This window comes from Halichoerus grypus, chromosome 8 (genome assembly GCF_964656455.1).
Source record: "Halichoerus grypus chromosome 8, mHalGry1.hap1.1, whole genome shotgun sequence".
Classification (NCBI taxonomy): Eukaryota; Metazoa; Chordata; class Mammalia; order Carnivora; family Phocidae; genus Halichoerus; species Halichoerus grypus.
Genome location: NC_135719.1, coordinates 49,791,387 through 49,810,188, shown reverse-complemented (window position 1 = coordinate 49,810,188; position 18,802 = coordinate 49,791,387). Strand labels below are relative to the sequence as shown.

The following is an 18,802-nucleotide window of genomic DNA, read 5'->3' as shown; positions in this document are numbered from 1 at the left end:
TCTCTTTCCCGCGCGCTCCTCGGGCTCTCCAGGGAAGCCGCTCCCATTGGTTCCGCGCCGTCCCCCCACAACCAATCGCTGTTGTCCAGCGATGACAGCGGCGAGGCGAGACTCAGTACCGTCCCGTCCATCAGCTTTGCAGAAGCTTGTGATTCGTACCCGCCCTAAGTGGGCGGTGCCAAGGCTCTTTTCTGGGATGCCCCAAGAGTGAGTGCTAAGATTATGAGTTAGGGAAATGGGCCTGCTTAGAAAAGAAAACCCAGGAAAGACAGCGAATTACAACATTCCTTCAAAAGTCACCCCAGGGGCGCCTGGGTGGCTCAGTTGGTTAAGCGACTGCCTTCGGCTCAGGTCATGATCCTGGAGACCCTGGATCGAGTCCCGCATCGGGCTCCCTGCTCGGCAGGGAGCCTGCTTCTCCCTCTGACCCTCCCCCCTCTCATGTGCGCTCTCTCTCTCTCATTCTCTCTGTCTCAAATAAATAAATAAAATCTTAAAAAAAAAAAAAAAAACAAAAACAAAAGTCACCCCAGGATTAAATCCATAATGATTGACTCCAGGAAAAGAAACTTGAAATGAAGCAGATTTTTAAATGCAAATCAGAATAAAGAATTTTTTTTTTTTAAACCTCAGATAAACTCTCTCTACAGGGTGCATAACAAAACAATTCTATGGAATGTTAGAAAAGGAAGATAATTTATTTACAAGGCTTTTCTACGTTTTTAGTATGGTGTGAAACTAAAGGAAAAACTGAGTGGATTGTTTATACAGACACACATAAAAAGGAACAAATTAATGAAAGGTCTTCCTGAGATCTATATGGTCTCAGAGTTCCTTCAAAATATGCCAAATGTCAGGGTGCCTGGCTGGCTCAGTCAGTGGAGCATGCAACTCTTGATCTTGGGGTTGTGGATTTGAGCCCCACCTTGGATATAGAGATTACTTAAAAATAAAATCTTAAAAAAGAAAAATGCCAGATGTGCCAAGGGTACATCCCTGACACACAGTGATTATAACGCTAGAACAGGAGCTCACAACTATTTTCTATCCTTATGCCTATCTTCTAATTACTCAAAATACCCCCGGGGAGTGATTTTCACTCTCTGAAAACCATGCATAAAACATGATCAGATGAACTTGCCTTGGGATGTATTTTGTTAAATGCTCACTTGAAAGGCAGTCCTGAAAGTGTAAGCAGGGCATTGATTCTCTCCTGTAAATTATGCTTGAACTTTCAGAAAATAGGCTGCTAAGTACTTCAGTAGAATCAACAACTACTTTTTGTTTTGGAATTAAAGGATCTTGAAAAAAAAGATTAAAGAATCTAGACAACAGGTGAAATTATATATTATATTATAATTATATTAATTGTATTATAATTCTATTAATTACATTATAATAGCAGGAAATGTATTGGAAATTACCTGTAGCTTTGTCTAACACTTGGAGTCTACAGTAGAATTCCTATCAGAAAAATCAACAAGCCCCAGGGTATTCCTTTCTTCTTTGTTATCATGCCCCTCTCAATACACAATCGTTCTTCAGTACACATTATTTCCTTTTCAGTTAAAGTGGCTTCTACAAAGGCCTGAATTACTTAATTCAAACTCATATCCCAGATTCCTGTGGAGATTAGAACAGCATAGACAATCTGCCGGTCTTTTCTCTTAGCTCATATGCCAAGTAAATGGCTAGAAAGAATTGTAAATATACCTTTGCACGCAGGAGCAGTCTATTACTATAGCTGCATTTGTATGTTTGTCTTTTAATAATGGGGAAGAACGCATATTAAGGTTAAAAAGTTGGGAAACAAGCAGTGATGTCTAGCAAAAATTCTTTTTTTTTTAATTTTTTTTGAAGATTTTATTTATTTATTTGACAGTGAGAGACACAGCAAGAGAGGGAACACAAGCAGGGGGAGTGGGAGAGTGAGAAGCAGGCTTCCCGCCAAGCAGGGAGCCCGATGCGGGTCTCGATCCCAGGACCCTGGGATCATGACCCGAGCGGAAGGCAGACGCCCAACGACTGAGCCACCCAGGAGCCCCGATGTCTAGCAAAAATTCTTAATTTAAATGTTTGCTTTGAGGAACTGCTTCTCCTTTAATTAAGTAAAACACAGAGGATTGTGTGGTGTGAACTTGAAAATTTCAAAGGCCTAGGGCATTATGAAAAGTTGTAGTACATATGTATGAAATATCTGCCTAAAATTATACAAAAGAATATCTTTAAGTCATGTTAAATAGGTGCGCTTGCTTTGCTCAGGCAGAAGTGCATTTTAATAGACGATAATGACTATAAATGGCATTATATTACATTACATATATTACAAACTGGAGATTACAATCATTAACATATGCTTTATATAAAAAGAATACTTTATCCTTTTTTTTAGGAATACTTTATTCTTGAGGACCTAATAATTTCATCATAATTTATATGATGTACTAAGTCCTATTATAAAAACAATCTTGTCATAGTTTCTGTCTTCAAGAAGTTGACATTTATTTTTTTATTATTTTTTTAAATATTTTATCTATTTGTCAGAGGAGAGAAGAGAGAGAGAGAGAACAAGCAGGGGGAGCAACAGGCAGAGAGAGAAGCAGGCTCCCCGCTGAGCAAGGAGCCTGATGTCGGGCTCGATCCCAGATCCTGGGATCACGACCCCAGCTGAAGGCAGTTGCTTAACCGGTTGAGCCATGCAGGCATCCCCGGAAGTTAACATTTAAATAGTCGGAACTGAACAGACACAAACAGGTAAACAATTTGGGTATGTTATACTAATATGAAAAGTAGCAGATTTTTAAGAAGAAACCAAATTTGTACTCACCATTAATGAAAATTCAGAGTATTTAAGGGTTTTTTTTAAGCTAGAAAATCATATATTTTCCAAATTAATAACAAAGACAATCTATACCCAATGTAAATCAATATACTTATATGATTTTGATTATTTATGTCAATGAAAACATTAGCATAAAAAAGTGAAGCAGGATCCAATTAATGTAATTGCTTAGTTTACACAGCCTAATGGGAATGAAGAACCTATACGTTTAACAGGAAGTCAGCCAATTAAATTTACTGATGGGGGCGCCGGGCAGGCTCAGACAGTGGAGCACAACTCCTGATTATCAGGGTTGTGATTTTGAGCCCCACACTGGGTGTAGAGAGAACTTAAAAAATAAAATCTTTAAAAAATTTTATTGATGAGATATATCAGAGGATATTAAGCTCTCCAGAATAGTCTAGCTAATTCTCCCCAGTCCATTGTCCCAGTGGAGTAGGGAGTAGTGAAACACATATAAGTCTGGCTTCTCGGGTTGAAATATCTTTGACTTTTAAAAAATCACTGCAAAGGCGGCACCTGGGTGGCTCAGTCGGTTAAGCGGCTGCCTTCCACTGAGTGATCCCAGGGTCTTGGGATCCAGCCCCTCCTGGGGCTCCCTCTCTGCTCACCCAGGAGCCTGTTTCTCCCTCTGCTGCTCCCTCTGCTCATGCTTTCTCTCGCTCACTCTCTCTCAAATAAATAAATAAAATCTAAAAATAATAATAATAAAAATAAAAATAAATAAAATCACTGCAAGGGGCGCCTGGGTGGCTCAGTCCATTAACCGGTTAAGAGTCTGACTCTTGATTTTGGCTTAGGTCATGATCTCAGGTCGTGAGATTGAGCCCCACCTTGGCATCCAGCTCCTGGCTCAGTGGGGAGTGTGCTTGAGATTTTCTCTCTCCCTCTGCCCCTCCCCCTTGTTCTCTCTCTCTCTCTCTCTCAAAATAAATAAATAAACCTTTACGAAAATAAAAAATAAAAATCACTTCGGGATGGGGGATGGCTTAAATCGGTGGTGGGGATTGAATGCACTTGTGATGAGCACCAGGTGTTACATGGAAGTGTTGAATATTATACATCTGAAACTAATATTACACTGTACATTAACTGGGAATTAAATTAAAAACTTTAAAAAGGACAATTGTTGGCAGAAAAAAAGTATTATATAAATTAAAAAAAAATCACTACAGAAAATTTATGTGGAAGTTCTTAAAAGCCAAATCCCAGCACCTTTGTTTTTATTAGAGCTCTTTCCCCCCTCCCCCCAAGCTTCCTGGGTTATCCTGGCCTCCCCGGAAAAGACCTGGCTTAAAAAGAATTTAATAGAAAGAGGTTTTAGCAGTAAGAATCTATGTGGTCCACCAAAGCAAATCCTCACAGAGGTTACTCTAGCTTGCAAGTGCTATTTTATTTTTTTATTTTATTTTTTATTTTTTAAAGATTTTATTTATTTATTTGAGAGAGAGAGAGAATGAGAGAGAGCACATGAGAGGGGTTAGGGTCAGAGGGAGAAGCAGACTCCCTGCCGAGCAGGGAGCCCGATGAGGGACTCGATCCAGGGACTCCAGGATCATGACCTGAGCCAAAGGCAGTCGCTTAACCAACTGAGCCACCCAGGCGCCCTTTTTAAATTTTTTAAAAAGATTTTATTTATTTATTTGACAGAGAGAGACACAGCGAGAGAGGGAACACAAACAGGGGGAGTGGGAGAGGGAGAAGCAGGCTTCCCGAGGAGCAGGGAGCCCGATGCGGGGCTCGATCCCATGACTCTGGGATCACGACCTGGGCCGAAGGCAGACGCTTAACGACTGAGCCGCCAGGCGCCCGCAAGTGCTATTTTAAATGTTTTACATAAAACCAGAATAATTTAAAGGCTGGCCTCTCAGATTAAGAGTTTTATTTTTTCCTCGACTGTAGTTGTTACAGGTATTTGTACGGTCTTCTCAGCAGAATTCCCGATTCTCAAGCCCTACATCTAACGATTTAGAAGAATCACGCGCAGATGAGCTCTGGTACCAGTGTAAACAATGTCAGGAAGCGGGAAAGAGGAGGTGGCAGGGGTGGGAGGGATCTGTGCTGGGGGCGGTGCCACCGCGAGGGGCCGTGCAGGCTGGCGGAACCCGCGCGAGCTAGGTCGGTGTTGCGAAGGGGACTAGTCCGGCGCAGGACGTGGGGCTGTTGGAGCCCAGCTGGTTCCGGCTGGGAAAAATGGCGGTGGCTGGGGCGGCGTCCCGGGAGCAGCTGGTGGGCTGGTGTACCCAGCAGTTGCGGAAAACTTTCGGCCTGGATGTCAGCGAGGAGATCATGCAGTGAGACTGGTTCGGGTCCCAGGCGGGAAGGAGCTCTGGGATGTGCACTGACTGAGCGAAAGGGGAAGCGGGGAGGACTAAAAAGTTGATGAGAGTGAAGAAATACGATAACAGGGTTCTAGGTGCCGAATTTTGACCTCCGGCTTTACAGTTTAGCTCTGGAATAGTGTGTCAGGCTACACAATCGGCCGGTGGGGACTTTTTTCTTAGAAAAACGCCAGATCTCTGATAATTAGACCTTTTAAGACTGTCCCGGGAGCCAGTTTCCTTATAAATTCTGGAGAGAAGGGGCAAGCCAAAAATTCCCCCCCCCCCCCCCCCCCAGAAATCCCTTGCTCTGAGCATTTTAGTTTACCGGATCTGGGTTGTGTCTAATAAGACCTGGACTTTAAATTGACGCTGCGGTGGTAAGGTGTAAATAGCTCCTGACTAAGGAGTCCCATGTTCTATTTTCTGTTGTCATTTACCAGTTTTGGAACCTTGGGCATTTTAATTTCCCTCTCTACACCTTAGTTTCCGTGTCTATAAAATGAAAAATTAGCAGGGCTTATCTTTAATACTTTATAATTCTTATGAAGTGGAGATGGTGACATAATTTAGGATTTGCTTTCGATTGATTTATCATGTTTGTTGCGCTACATAACTGGTGCTGGGGCAACAAAGACGACTGAGACCATTGGGTTCTGCCTGGTTGATGAGTGGGGAAATGTAAGGTGTTGTGGGAGCACGGAGTAAAGATCTCCCACTAAGATTTGAGAAACTTTGAAGGTTTACTTCAAGGGATGACTTTAACCTGAGAACTAAAGGGTGGGTAGGTGGAAGCGCAGTATTCTGGCGAGGGGAAAACTTCTACAAAAATTGGACTCGATCAAAAAACCTCAAAGTGTTTCTTTTTTTTTTTTTAAGATTTTATTTTATTTATTTATTCATGAGAGACAGAGAGAGAGAGGCAGAGGGAGAAGCAGGCTCCCCGCTGAGCAGGGAGCCCGATGCGGGACTCGATCCTAGGACCCTGGGATCATGACCTGAGCCGAAGGTAGACGTTTAACCATCTGAGCCACCCAGGCGCCCCCTCAAAGTGTTTCTTAATTTGATTCCTTGTACATAGATGGTGAAACCTAAGTTGCCATTTCTAGGGCTTTTGTAGGAAGTGAGTTTCTGAGTTTGGAGAAAACAGACTTGTTGGCAAGGAGAGAATTAAGCCTGTTCTAAAGGTTTTTGTTTTAAACATTGGAATAAACTATTAAAAAAAAAACCCCAAAACCCTGCCAAATCGTATGGCTTATCTTTATCCTTGTTTGAAGGCAAGAACAGATTAAGTAGTTTTCAGACATTTTTTTAAAGCAGTGGAATGCTGTCAAATGAGATAATGAGACTTCGTAAAGATACCAAACAGAAAAAAAGTCACTCAGTTAAAAAAAAAAACAAAAAACCCACAAAGATTGAGGCTACTTTTGATGGATCAACAATGCAGTATGGTTAGATGCAGTCTTTTCAGTCTCAGTACCCACACCCTTTAAAGAACGGTGACCAGAAATTTAAGTTTTATAGTTGAAGCACTAAGTATGGATAAATACCTGCTTGCATTTTTTTTACTCATAAATATAAGTTCTACAAAATTGTTCAAAACTGAAAAAAACAGTGAAGCTACCTATAATATAATGCTATTTGAACTCATTTGACTTTTAGGTTTTTACTAGTTATTGCTCAACAGGCTATGATGCCATGATCAAAGCATTTTTTGTGTAAATTTGCTGTGCTTTGCCTGGTATTTAATTGAAAATTAGTACTATGGAAGTGTGCTAACTTGAAAAATTTGGCATGAGTGGCCTGAATTTTTACAAACAGCACAGAACTACTACGGTCCTAATCAGTGATACATTTATGGAGCATTAAGATGTGTACCCAGGATTAGCAAAATAAACTTTGTTCTACAATCTGCCTTAGCTCATGTTTTGGATGACCCTATTTTCATAAGATTTTGCATATAACACATTTGGATGTATGCTGTTCCTTATTATCCTTTGTTAAATAGTTAAAATAACATTTATTCAAATGTTTCTGGAACTCTTTAAATACTTCCCTAGTGGTTTGAATACTCCACAGTTAAATGATCCCCTGAGGTTCCTTGCAGTTCCTTCTGTGAGAACTTGGTAGCAATTAATCTTTTGATGGGGGCTGCTAAGTTTGGGCATCAAGTTGATTAAACTGTAAAAGTCCTGAAATACAGTTGTGTCTTTTTAATCTATGATGGATTAGAAGATGCTCTTAATGAGGCCCAAAGGCACAGGTTTATTCACCTATAGATCATAACTCTGCAAATGTACCACTACGTTAGGAAAAAAACCTAGTGATGGTACAATCACATGATTTTGTTTTAATTTAAAGGAATGTAGCATTATTATAATTTTTCTTGTATCCAATACCAGTGTGTCTGAATTACAGTTTATTCAGATCTTATAATGCTTTCATGGTCTGATAAGTTAATTTACAAGTTATTTTTTCAATTCTTTCTTTCCTTGGTATAACAATCACTGTAGAAACCTAAAAAAATCAGAAAAAGATAGAGGAGGAAACTAAAATTACCATAATACCACAACCCAGAGGTAATCATTGTTTGTCTCTTAGTGTTTTTCCTATGCGTATTATAATTTATTTTCAAAACATATTCATCTTAGAGGAAAAAATAAAATAAACTCTCTTTAATCATACCACTCAGTGGTAATCATTTTAGTATATAACCTTCTGGCCTTTTTTCTACACATAAGTGTATGGATATACACATTTCTTTTAGCAATTGTTATTGCTCTCATATACTCTACATTCTATCCTGTTATTTCACTTACCATTATATGAAAGCATTTTTTTCAGGTCAATAATAATTATTCATAAGTTTCACTTTTAGTAGTGGCATATCACATTTTGTAAAGTCCAAAAACTTGAATTCATTAGTCTTTCCCATCAATGGATGTTTTAAATAGCTTTTAGTTTTTCATTAATTCAAATAGTGATGCAATCAACTTTTTGCATAAAATTTCCTGTAGAGTCCTATAAATGGAATTACTGGATTATTTTTAAGGCACTTCAAATATATGGGCCTGTCCATTTTTAGAAAAGTTATACTGACTTGTTGAACTATTAGCTCATTTCACTTCTAGGAACCCTATATAACATTTCCTTAAAATAGATCTGCTTATTCTAATGTGATGCTAATCTTTTTTTGTAATTTTTTTTAAAGATTTTATTTTTTTTGAAGTAATCTCTACACCCAACGTGGAGCTCGATCTCAACCCCAAGATTAAGAGTCAAATGCTCTACCGACTGAGCCAGCCAACTGCCCTAATTATAATTTTTGAGAATATTAAATCAATAACTGGTTAGACTGTCATATATACTCATATTTTTAGCAAAAAAGAAATTTTAGGTTTTGTAGTATAAAGATTGAGTCATTTGTATTCCTAGGAAAATAAAATGACTGCAGATACGTAGTTAGAGAAAATATTCCTATGTTAAGGACAGCTCCAAAAGCCTATCTTCAAAACATTAATTCTAATCTTCTAACAAGATTATATGAAGGTTAGATTATGAACTACTTGAGGTCAGGATTTTTGTCCTAATCAAACTTATATCCCTAGCATCTAGCATAGAATTTGGCGCAATCCATTTTAATGGATTAACGAATGGTTTGTACTACCTTGATTTCTGTTGTGATTATTGAAAGACATAGTGTAAGCAGGTCTTGTTTCAACAACTTATATTTTTGCTTCCTGAGGTATGTTTTGTCAATTGAGAGTGCTGAAGAGATACGAGAATATGTTACTGACCTCCTTCAGGGAAATGAGGACAAAAAAGGTCAATTCATAGAGGAGCTTATAATGAAATGGCAAAAGAATGATCAGGAGTTGAGTTCTGATGCTCTGCAACAGTCCTTCAAAAAAGATGGTAAGTTAACGTAATTGAGGGTTGAAATATTGGTAAATGGGCTGGTTTATAGGACCTGATATTTTCTGTCACTGCTATTTCCTCACAGCTAACTTAAGCAGAATCAAATGTATACATATTTTTATCTCAGTTGTACTCAAACTGTAAAGAATATTGTTTTAGTTCAGACTTTTTGAACTTTGAAAATACCACAAAAATGCTTGTTTGCAGATACAAACGTGGTTTCAGAATAGTTTGAAAAATTTATCCATGGATTAAAAAAAACACTTTTCAGTTATATATATACCTGGATGAAAGTAAATGTTGACCAATTCTAGTATGAATAGCATTTAGAAGTAACTATTTAGTTAAAAGATACAAAAGATAAACACCAAGCTAAATAACCTAAGTCATTATTATTATACAATCTAAAATATTAGATTTTAATTTACCATTTTAATCCTAGCCAGTAGTCTTTATCATCTACTATCTTGAAAATTATGGTTTAAATATAATTCTGGTTTGAGAGAAAAAGCTAATGTAAAAAGCTGCCTGACTTCATATCTTCACTCTAAATATTAAGCATCATCTTCTCTTTATTAGCTATTAGTTCACCAATGGATCCTGCTATTATTAATCTATGTACATATATATGTATATAATTTTTTTTTCTTTTAAAGAAATGTTAGATGGGCAGAGATCAGGAGACCAGCTAAAGAGGAGTAGGCGGAAAGGAAGAAATAGACAGGAAGTTCCTGCATTTACTGAACCTGACACAACCAGGGAGGTCAAAACACCTTTTGATTTGGCCAAGGTGAGTGCTTATAGAATGAGTCTTTTTCTAGTTCTATGAAAAAGGGGAGGTGACTGATACATTTCAGAGAGCAAAGTGTACAACTTGGTCTAGAGTGGCAATTTTTCAACAAATGCATGAATTTTATGGAGAGAAAGTGATGATGATATATTACTTTCTATATGGTAGATTTTTTTGGCAGACTGATTAAATAGTATTATAAGGACATCTTGGTTAGAAATGAGATTGAGAAAGAGATATATATAATTGGAAAATATTTATTTATAATTTTTTAAAGATTTTATTTATTTATTTGAGAGAGAGAGCACAAGCAGCGGAGAGGGGCAGAGGGAGAGGGACAAGCAGACTCCCCGCTGAGCAAGGAGCCCGATGTGGGGCTTGATCCCAGGACCTGGAGATCATGACCTGAGCTGACCTCAGCAGATGCCTAACTGATTGAGCCACCCAGGTGCCCCTAAATGGAAAATATTTAATGAAAGTCACCAGGACTTCAACTTCAATATTTTCTGTATGTGTGTGTGGATTTTTACTAAAAGAATGCACAATTCTATCTGTTATTAGGAGTGTTCCTACTTGGGCCATCTACTACTGCCACTGCCATCATTATCATTTAGTTTTTAGGGTTTTTCTGTATTTTTTCATGGTTCTCAAAATAGCCCTGTGAGGTAAGCAGAAATATTTATAATCAAGGAAATTTGACAAACTAAATTTCCCAATAGAAGGGAATAGTTAATTATGCTAAGATGGAAGAGAGGTGACCAAAAAACTCTGAGTGTGATGACCATGCAAAAAAAAAATGTGGAAAAGTGTTTGCAAAATAATGTTAAGTTAAAGGGAAAAGAATAGAGACTTAAGCCTTTTATCAAGCAGAATAAAATAAGCCAGAAGCATCACAAGCAAAAGGTAAAACACAAATGACCAATAAACATTAAAAGATATTTCTTTACCAGTTTGTCACCCTAATTGCCTGGGACTTTCTCAGTTTTAGCACTATAGGTCCAGTATTCTGAGATTTTCCTAAGTCCTATGCCAACCAGGATGGTTGGTTACTCTACTGGTAATCAAATAAATACAATTAAATCCCTGAGATATTGCCTATAATTTTAAATTGTTAAAGATTTTTAAAATAGAATACTCAGTGATGGTGAAGTTGTATTTGTACAGGAACCTCTTGTACACTATTGGTGGCAATGTAAATTGGTTTAAGCTTTCTGGGGGGACAGTTTGGCAGCATACATCAAGAACCATAGAAATGGGGGCGCCTGGGTGGCTCAGTTGTTAAGCGTCTGCCTTCGGCTCAGGCCATGATCCCAGGGTCCTGGGATGGAGCCCCGCATCAGGCTCCCTGCTCTGCAGGAAGCCTGCTTCTCCTTCTCCCACTCCCCCTGCTTGTGTTCCCTCTCTCGCTGTGTCTCTCTCTGTCAAATAAATAAATAAAATCTTAAAAAAAAATAAATGCTTATTGGGACGCCTGGGCGGCTCAGTCGTTAAGCGGCTGCCTTGGGCTCAGGTCATGATCCCAGGGTCCTGGGATCAAGCCCCGCATCGGGCTCCTGCTCCGCGGGAAGCCTGCTTCACCCTCTTCCACTCCCCCTGCTTGTGTTCCTGCTCTCGCTCTCTCTGTCAAATAAATAAATAAAATCTTTAAAAAAAAGAAAAAAAAAGAACCATAGAAATGTTCATATCCTTTTGACTTACTAATATGACTAAAAAATCTAATGTAAGAAAGTAATCAGAAATGCATGCAAAGGGGCGCCTGGGTGACTCAGTTGGTTAAGCCACCAACTCTTGGTTTTGGCTCAGGTGGTGATCCCAGGGTCATGAGATTGAGCCCTATGTCAGGCTCCACAGTTAGCGGAGAGTCAGCTTGGGACTCTCTCTCTCCCTCTCCCTCTCCCTCAGCCCCTTCCCACAGCGCTCTCTCCCTCTCTAAAATAAATAAATAAATCTTAAAAAAAAAAAAAAAGAAATGCATGCAAACAAACTTGAAAATTTGAATTGACCTGTTTAACAGTAAGAGAAAGATTAAACTAATTATGGTTCCCTCGGGCACCGGGTGGCTCAGTTGTTAAGCGTCTGCCTTCAGCTCAGGTCATGATCCCAGGGACCTGGGATCAAGCCCCGCATCAGCCTCACCGCTCAACGGGAAGCCTGGTTCTCCCTCTCCCACTCCCCCTGCTTATGTTCCCTCTCTCACTCTCTCTCTCTCTGTCAAAAAATAAATAAAATTTTAATAAAAAATTATGGTTCCCTCATTTGATAGAATACCATGCAACTAATAAAATTGTTATCTAAAATATATAATCTGGGAAAACACTCATAAAATATTGAGTGAAAAGTGCATGAATAAAATATGTATGTTTGATTTTTTGTGTTTAAAAATTACTTATTCTGTATACACACAAACATACTTTCACATACATACACATACAAACCTAGGAATGCTATAAGGAAAATGTTAAAACTGGTGTTTCTTCGGGTAATATGACAATAAGTATTTTAATTTTTCCTCTTTATACTCTTATATTTTCTATTTTTTATTTTTACAATGAACAAGAATAGTTTTTTAAAAAAAAACAGCTTTATTGAGGTGTAATTGACATACATATATAATTGCACATACTTAAGATGTACAATTGGTAAGTTTTTTTACCATCTTAACCATTTTTAAATGTACAGGTTAGTAGTTTTAAAAGTACTTTCATATTGTTGTGCAGTAGATCTCCAGAACATTTTCATCTTGCAAAGCTAAAACTCTGTACCCATTAAATAGCTCCCCATTTTCTCCTCCTCCCAGTCCCTGTCAACCACCATTCTACTTTCTCTTTCTTTTTTCTTTTAAAGATTTTATTTATTTATTTGAGAGAGAGAATGAGAAAGAGAGAGCACGAGAGGGGGGAGGGTCAGAGGGAGAAACAGACTCCCCGCTGAGCAGGGAGCCCGATGCGGGACTCGATCCCGGCACTCCAGGATCATGACCTGAGCCGAAGGCAGCCGCTTAACGAACTGAGCCACCCAGGCGCCCCTACTTTCTGTTTCTATGAATTCGACTGTTTTACATCTAAGTGCAATCAAACAGTATTTGTCTTTTTGTGCCTGGCTTATTTCACATAGCATAGGGCTCTCAAGGCTCATTTCTGTTGTAGTATATGACAGAATTTCCTTCTTTTTTAAGGCTAAATAATATTCCATTTTATGTATACACCACATTTTGTTTATCCATTCATCCCTCAATGTACATTTGAGTTGCTTTCACTTTTTGGCTGTTGTGAATAGTGCTGCTCTGAACATGGATGTGCAATTATCTCTTCAGGACCCTACTTTCAATCCTTTTGGATGTATACTCAGAAGTGGGATTGCTGGATCATATGGTAGTTCACAAATAGACTTTTTTAGATGGAAAAAAATCCCCAGAATAATGACTAATATAATAAAGACCCATGTACTTACCACCCAGAATTGACAATTCTTAACATTTTTTTTTTGAATTTTCTTCACTTTTTGTATTCTTTTTTATTATTTATTTATTTATTATTATTATTTTTTTAAAGATTTTATTTATTTGACAGAGAGAGACACAGCGAGAAAGGGAACACAAGCAGGGGGGAGTGGGAGAGGGAGAAGCAGGCCTCCCAGCGAGCAGGGAGCCCAACACGGGGTTCGATCCCAGGACCCTGGGATCATGACCTGAGCTGAAGGCAGATGCCCAACGACTGAGCCACCCAGGCGCCCCTGTATTCTTTTTTAAAATAAAATAAATGAGGGAGCACCTGGCAGGCTCAGTCAGTAGAACATGTGACTTCTTAATCTTGTGGTCATGAGTTTGAGCCCCATATTGGGTGTAGAGATTACATAAAATAAAATGAAATAAAATAAAAGGAACCTTACAAAGAACGTTGAAATTCTCTTTGTTCTCTCTACCCACTGGTTCTTGATTTTGCCTCTCAGGGAATATGTCTGGAAACATTTTGACTGTCACAACATGGGGCAAAAAGGGTGCTACTGGCATCTAGTGAGTAGAAGCCAAGGATGCTCCTAAACATCCTGCTTAACACAGGAGAGCCTCCTTTGTTAACAAAAAAGCATCAGTAATGCTTAGGTTGAGAAACTAGTACACACTTCTATTTCCTACCACCCTGCAGATGATTACTATCATGAATTTGGTATGAATCTTAATAGTCTATTTTTTCACATATAGAAGTACATTAATACATAGTATAGTTTTGTGTGATTTTTTAAAATGTAGACAAATAGCATATTGTCATTTTGCAGGCCCTTTTGAGAGCTATCCATGGTGACACATAGATTTGGTTTGTTTCTCTTAATTCCTATATAATATTCCACTGATTTAATTTCTCCATTAATTCATAAATGCACTTTTATCTTGTTTATAAGAGTTTGCTGTTGTGAATACTGCAGTGGACATTCTTGTACGTATTTCCTCCAGGTACATTTGAGAGTTTCTCTAGGATGTATTTACCTGTTATTAGAATTGCTGGATTATAGGCTTTGTTAATTTTTCTTTTATTGAAACTACTAAATTAATTTCTAAAGTAGTTGTACCAATTTTATCCTCCTTCCATCAAGGTAGCAATTTCCGTTGTCTCCTTCTTTGCCAATACATAATATTGTGAAGCCTTTAAAGTTTTGCCCTTTTTAAAAAAATTCTTATTTTTATTTTTTCATTTATTTTATTTTAATTTTTTTTTAAGTAATCTCTACACCCAATGTGGGATTTGAACTTACAACCCTGAGATCAAGGGTCACATACTTTACTGACTGAGCCAGCCAGGCACTGCAAGTTTTGCCTATTTTAAGTATAAGAAAGGTACTTAATTTTACTTTGCATACACATGAATTCTAAATTGAGGGTGTGTCATTTTGGAGAGTTTGTTGATTTATTTTTGGTTTCCAATTTTTTGGACTTTTGGATTATTATGAACTACTTACTCATATTCTTCACCTGCTTTTCTACTGAGTTGATAGTCTTGTTCAAATTGATTTATAGGAGTTCTTTATGTATTCTGTGTGCTTTTTTTTTTTTTTTGAAGATTTTATTTATTTATTTGACAGAAAGAGACACAGTGAGAGAGGGAACACAAGCAGGGGGAGTGGGAGAGGGAGAAGCAGGCTCCCGCTGAGCAGGAAGCCCGATGCAGAGCTTGATCCCGGGGCCCTGGGATCATGACCTGAGCTGAAGGCAGACGCCCAATGACTGAGCCACCCAGGCACCCCTGTGTGTGATTTTTTTATTAAGTATGTTGTAGCTCTCTACTAGTCTGTGTTATTCTTTATTAAGTATGTTGTAGCTCTCTACTAGTCTGTGTTATTCCTTTGTGTTATCTTTTGACTCACAGGAATTTTTTTTTTTTTTTAAAGATTTTATTTATTTATTTGAGACAGAGAGAATGAGAGAGAGAGAGAGCACATGAGAGGGGGGAGGGTCAGAGGGAGAAGCAGGCTCCCTGCCGAGCAGGGAGCCCGATGCGGGACTCGATCCAGGGACTCCAGGATCATGACCTGAGCCGAAGGCAGTCGCTTAACCAACTGAGCCACCCAGGCGCCCGACTCACAGGAATTTTTAATTTTAATGTGGTTATATGTATTGATCTTTTTCTTTGTTTTATGCTTTTTATGGCTTACTTAAGTCTTAAGGCATTTTTCCCATCCCAAAGTGAAAAATATATTCTAAATTTTCCTCTAATAGTTTAAAAGTTACAGTTTTCACATTTAGGTTTGTAATCCATCTGAACATTATTTTGAGTAATTTTTGTATTACTCTTATCAGTAAAATTACTTGTTTTTAAAGTAGAAGATGTATTACATAGATATGTGTGAATGTATGTTTTATAAGTGGTGACTGCAAGTATATAGAATCTTAATAAGGTAAAACTCTAGTGGGAGCATAAAGAGAATATTTTCTGGTCAGAGTGATCAAATCATGGATAACATTTTTTTTTTCTTTTAAGTAAGCTCCATGCCCAACGTGGGGCTTGAACTCATGACCCCAAGACCCAAGAGTTGCATGCTCCACTGACTGAGCCAGCCAGGTGCCCCAAATAATGGATAAAATTTTTAAAGCCTTATTTCATTTTTTAAAGAATAATCATGGGGGCACTTGGGTGGCTCAGTCAGTGGAGCCTCTGACTCTTGGTTTCGTCTCAGGTCATGATCTCAGGGTTGTGAGATTGAGCCCCATGTTGGGGCTCAACACTGAGTCTGCTTGAGTTTCTCTCCCTCTGCCTCTCTCCCAGCTCGTGTGCATGTGTACTGTCTCACGCGTACTCTCTCTCTCTCTCTCTCAAATAAATAAATCTTTAAAGATAAATAAGTAAAATAATCATTAAATAATAGCATAAATACAATAATGAAAGGAAAGATAGAAAAGACAGTCAAAATTTTTAAAAGTAATTATAGATTGTGAAAACTGCTGTGAAAAAAATAAAAAGGGCAGTGTGATAGGCAGTAGTTGGTAGGAAGGGAGCTAGTTTATATAGGGTATTCAGGGAAAGCCTCTCTGAGGGAGTGAAATTATAGCTAAGAACTGAACATTGAGAAGGAACCAGTATATAAAGAGATGGGCTAGGAACAGTTCAGACTGAGGGAATGACAAGTGCAAAGGGGAGATGGGGGATAGGTGTTCTGGGAAGTATGAGAAGACTGTGTGGCTGGCACATAGTGAACAGGGGAAGAGTGATATGTAGATGAAGTTGGAGAGCACCTGGAGGCCATATCTAAAGCTTTTTAGAGCGTTATAAGTGGCTTGGATTTTTATTCTCAGCACAGTGGGAAGCCAGTGAATGGTTTTAAGCAGTGCGGTGATATGCTATGAATTTTCTTGCTTGTCTTGTTCTTCCCTTCTCTACTGTATTTCTCAATGTATACTCATTTCCCATTATGTATATGAGAACTCCTCAAAGCACAGCCTTCAAATACCTTATCTTAATGTTACTGGATAATTTAATGGGAGTCAAATACAAGTTTCTGTTTAGAGATTTTAATCTCCTCACCACCATCACTGATAGCCAAAGATACAATGGACTAGTTTGAAAAAATGACAGCCTGTTAGATTAGATAAAATCTGTAGCACTTTTTTAGATTTTAATTTTTACCTAAATTGACTTAAATTATCTCTGTATCTCAATTCTTGGCTTTGGACATTAGGGCGTGTCACCTCTTTATACTTAGCAAAGAATTGTTCTCTTCCTTGTGGTAATTTTCCCAACCATTAGAACTCTTAAGATTTTTCTTCTCTGGGGACGCCTAGGTGCTCGGTTGGTTAAGTGTCTGCCTTTGGCTCAGGTCATGATCCCAGGGTTGTGGGATCGAGTCCTGCATTGGGCTCTCTGCTCAGCAGAGAGAGAGCCTGCTTCTCCCTCTGCCTGCTGCCCCCCTACTTGTGCTCTCTGTCTCTTCCTCTGACAAATAAAATCTTAAAAAAAAAAAAAAAGATTTTTCTTCTCTGAAAAGGGAAAGCAAGAAGCATCTATATAATTAAGTGTCTGAATGTTTATGTCCCCCCACCCAAATTTATATGTTAAATGCTAGTGTGATTATATTAGGAAGTGGGGCCTTTAGGAGGTTCTTAGGTCATGAAGGTGGAGCTCTCATGAATGGGATTAGTATTCTTTTTTTTTTTTTTAAGATTTTTAAAAATTTATTTGCCAGAGAGAGAGAGAGCACAAGGAGGGGGAGCGACAGGCAGAGGGAGAAGCAGGCTCCCCCCCTGAGCAAGGAGCCCATGAATCGATCCTAGGACCCTGGGATCATGACCTGAACCAAAGGCAAATGCTTAATCAATTGAGCCATCCAGGCCTCCCTGGGATTAGTATTGTAAAAGAGATCCCACCGAGCTCCCTAGCCTTATTGTGTCATGAGATAGTGATCTAGAAGAAATCATTCCTGTGACCTGGAAGAGGGTCACCAACCATGCTGGCACTCTGATCTTAGACTTCCAGCCTTCAGAACTGTGAGAAATAAATTTCTATTGTTTATAAGCTACCCAGTCTGTGATATTTTATTATAGCAGCTTGAATGGACTAAGACAGAGGCTGATAAATATAGTTCTCTTTTTAAAATTTTTATTTTATAACATATATACAGAAGTGAACAGATGTATTTTCACAAACTGACCATACCTATATAGCCAGAAACAAAACATTACCATTCCTCTAGAGGTCCCCCATTTTGCCCCAAAATGACATCCTTCCCAAGGGAAAACACCTTCCTGACTTTTAACACCATAGGTTAGCTTTGCCTGCTTATGAATTTTGTGTAAATGGAGCTAAATAGTATGTACTCTTTAGTGTCTGGCTTCTTTGAATTAACATGGTTTATAAGAATTATCCATATTGTTTTGTATAGCTATACTTTTTCATTGTCATTGCTACAGAGGATTCTATTAAGTGAGTACATCAATCTGTTGAACATTTGGATCGTTTTCAATTCCAGTGCTACAATGAACATTCTTGTACATGTCTTTGGTGAACATTTTTACACATTTCTGTTGCGTATATATCCAAAAACTGAAATGCTGGGTCACAAGATATGCGTATGTTCAGCTTTAGTACATACCAGTTTATACTCCCCAACAGTGTATGAAAGCATTAATTGTTCTTCCTGTATCCTTGCCAGCACTCCGTATTTTCAATTAAGCCATTCTGGTTGGTGTTGCATTTTGGCTTTTATTTTGCATTATCTTTTTTTTCTTTTTTTTAAAGATTTTATTTATTTACCCGACAGAGACACAGCGAGAGAGGGAATACAAGCAGGGGGAGTGGCAGAGGGAGAAGCAGGCTTCCCGCGGAGCAGGGAGCCCGATTGCGGGGCTCGATCCCAGGACCCTGGGATCATGACCTGAGCCGAAGGCAGACGCCCAACGACTGAGCCACCCAGGCGCCCCTATTTTGCGTTATCTTGATGAGTAATGAA

General features: G+C 38.5%; 1 protein-coding gene across 3 annotated transcripts in view; it reads left to right on the top strand.

The window, feature by feature from the left end:
• Positions 1–4,976: 4,976 nt before the first annotated feature.
• The window catches only part of TRIP4 (thyroid hormone receptor interactor 4), a 65,410-nt gene continuing 51,584 nt past the window's right edge, over positions 4,977–18,802 (top strand). For 2 of the 3 annotated variants that reach the window (XM_036101843.2, XM_078079212.1), the window contains exons 1-3: positions 4,977–5,136; positions 8,909–9,078; positions 9,738–9,871. In XM_036101843.2, the coding sequence (XP_035957736.1) occupies positions 5,036–5,136; positions 8,909–9,078; positions 9,738–9,871 (405 nt within the window). In that variant the 5' untranslated portion in view covers positions 4,977–5,035. The remainder of the gene's footprint in view (positions 5,137–8,908; positions 9,079–9,737; positions 9,872–18,802) is intronic. The other variant, XM_036101842.2, reaches the window with a different exon arrangement.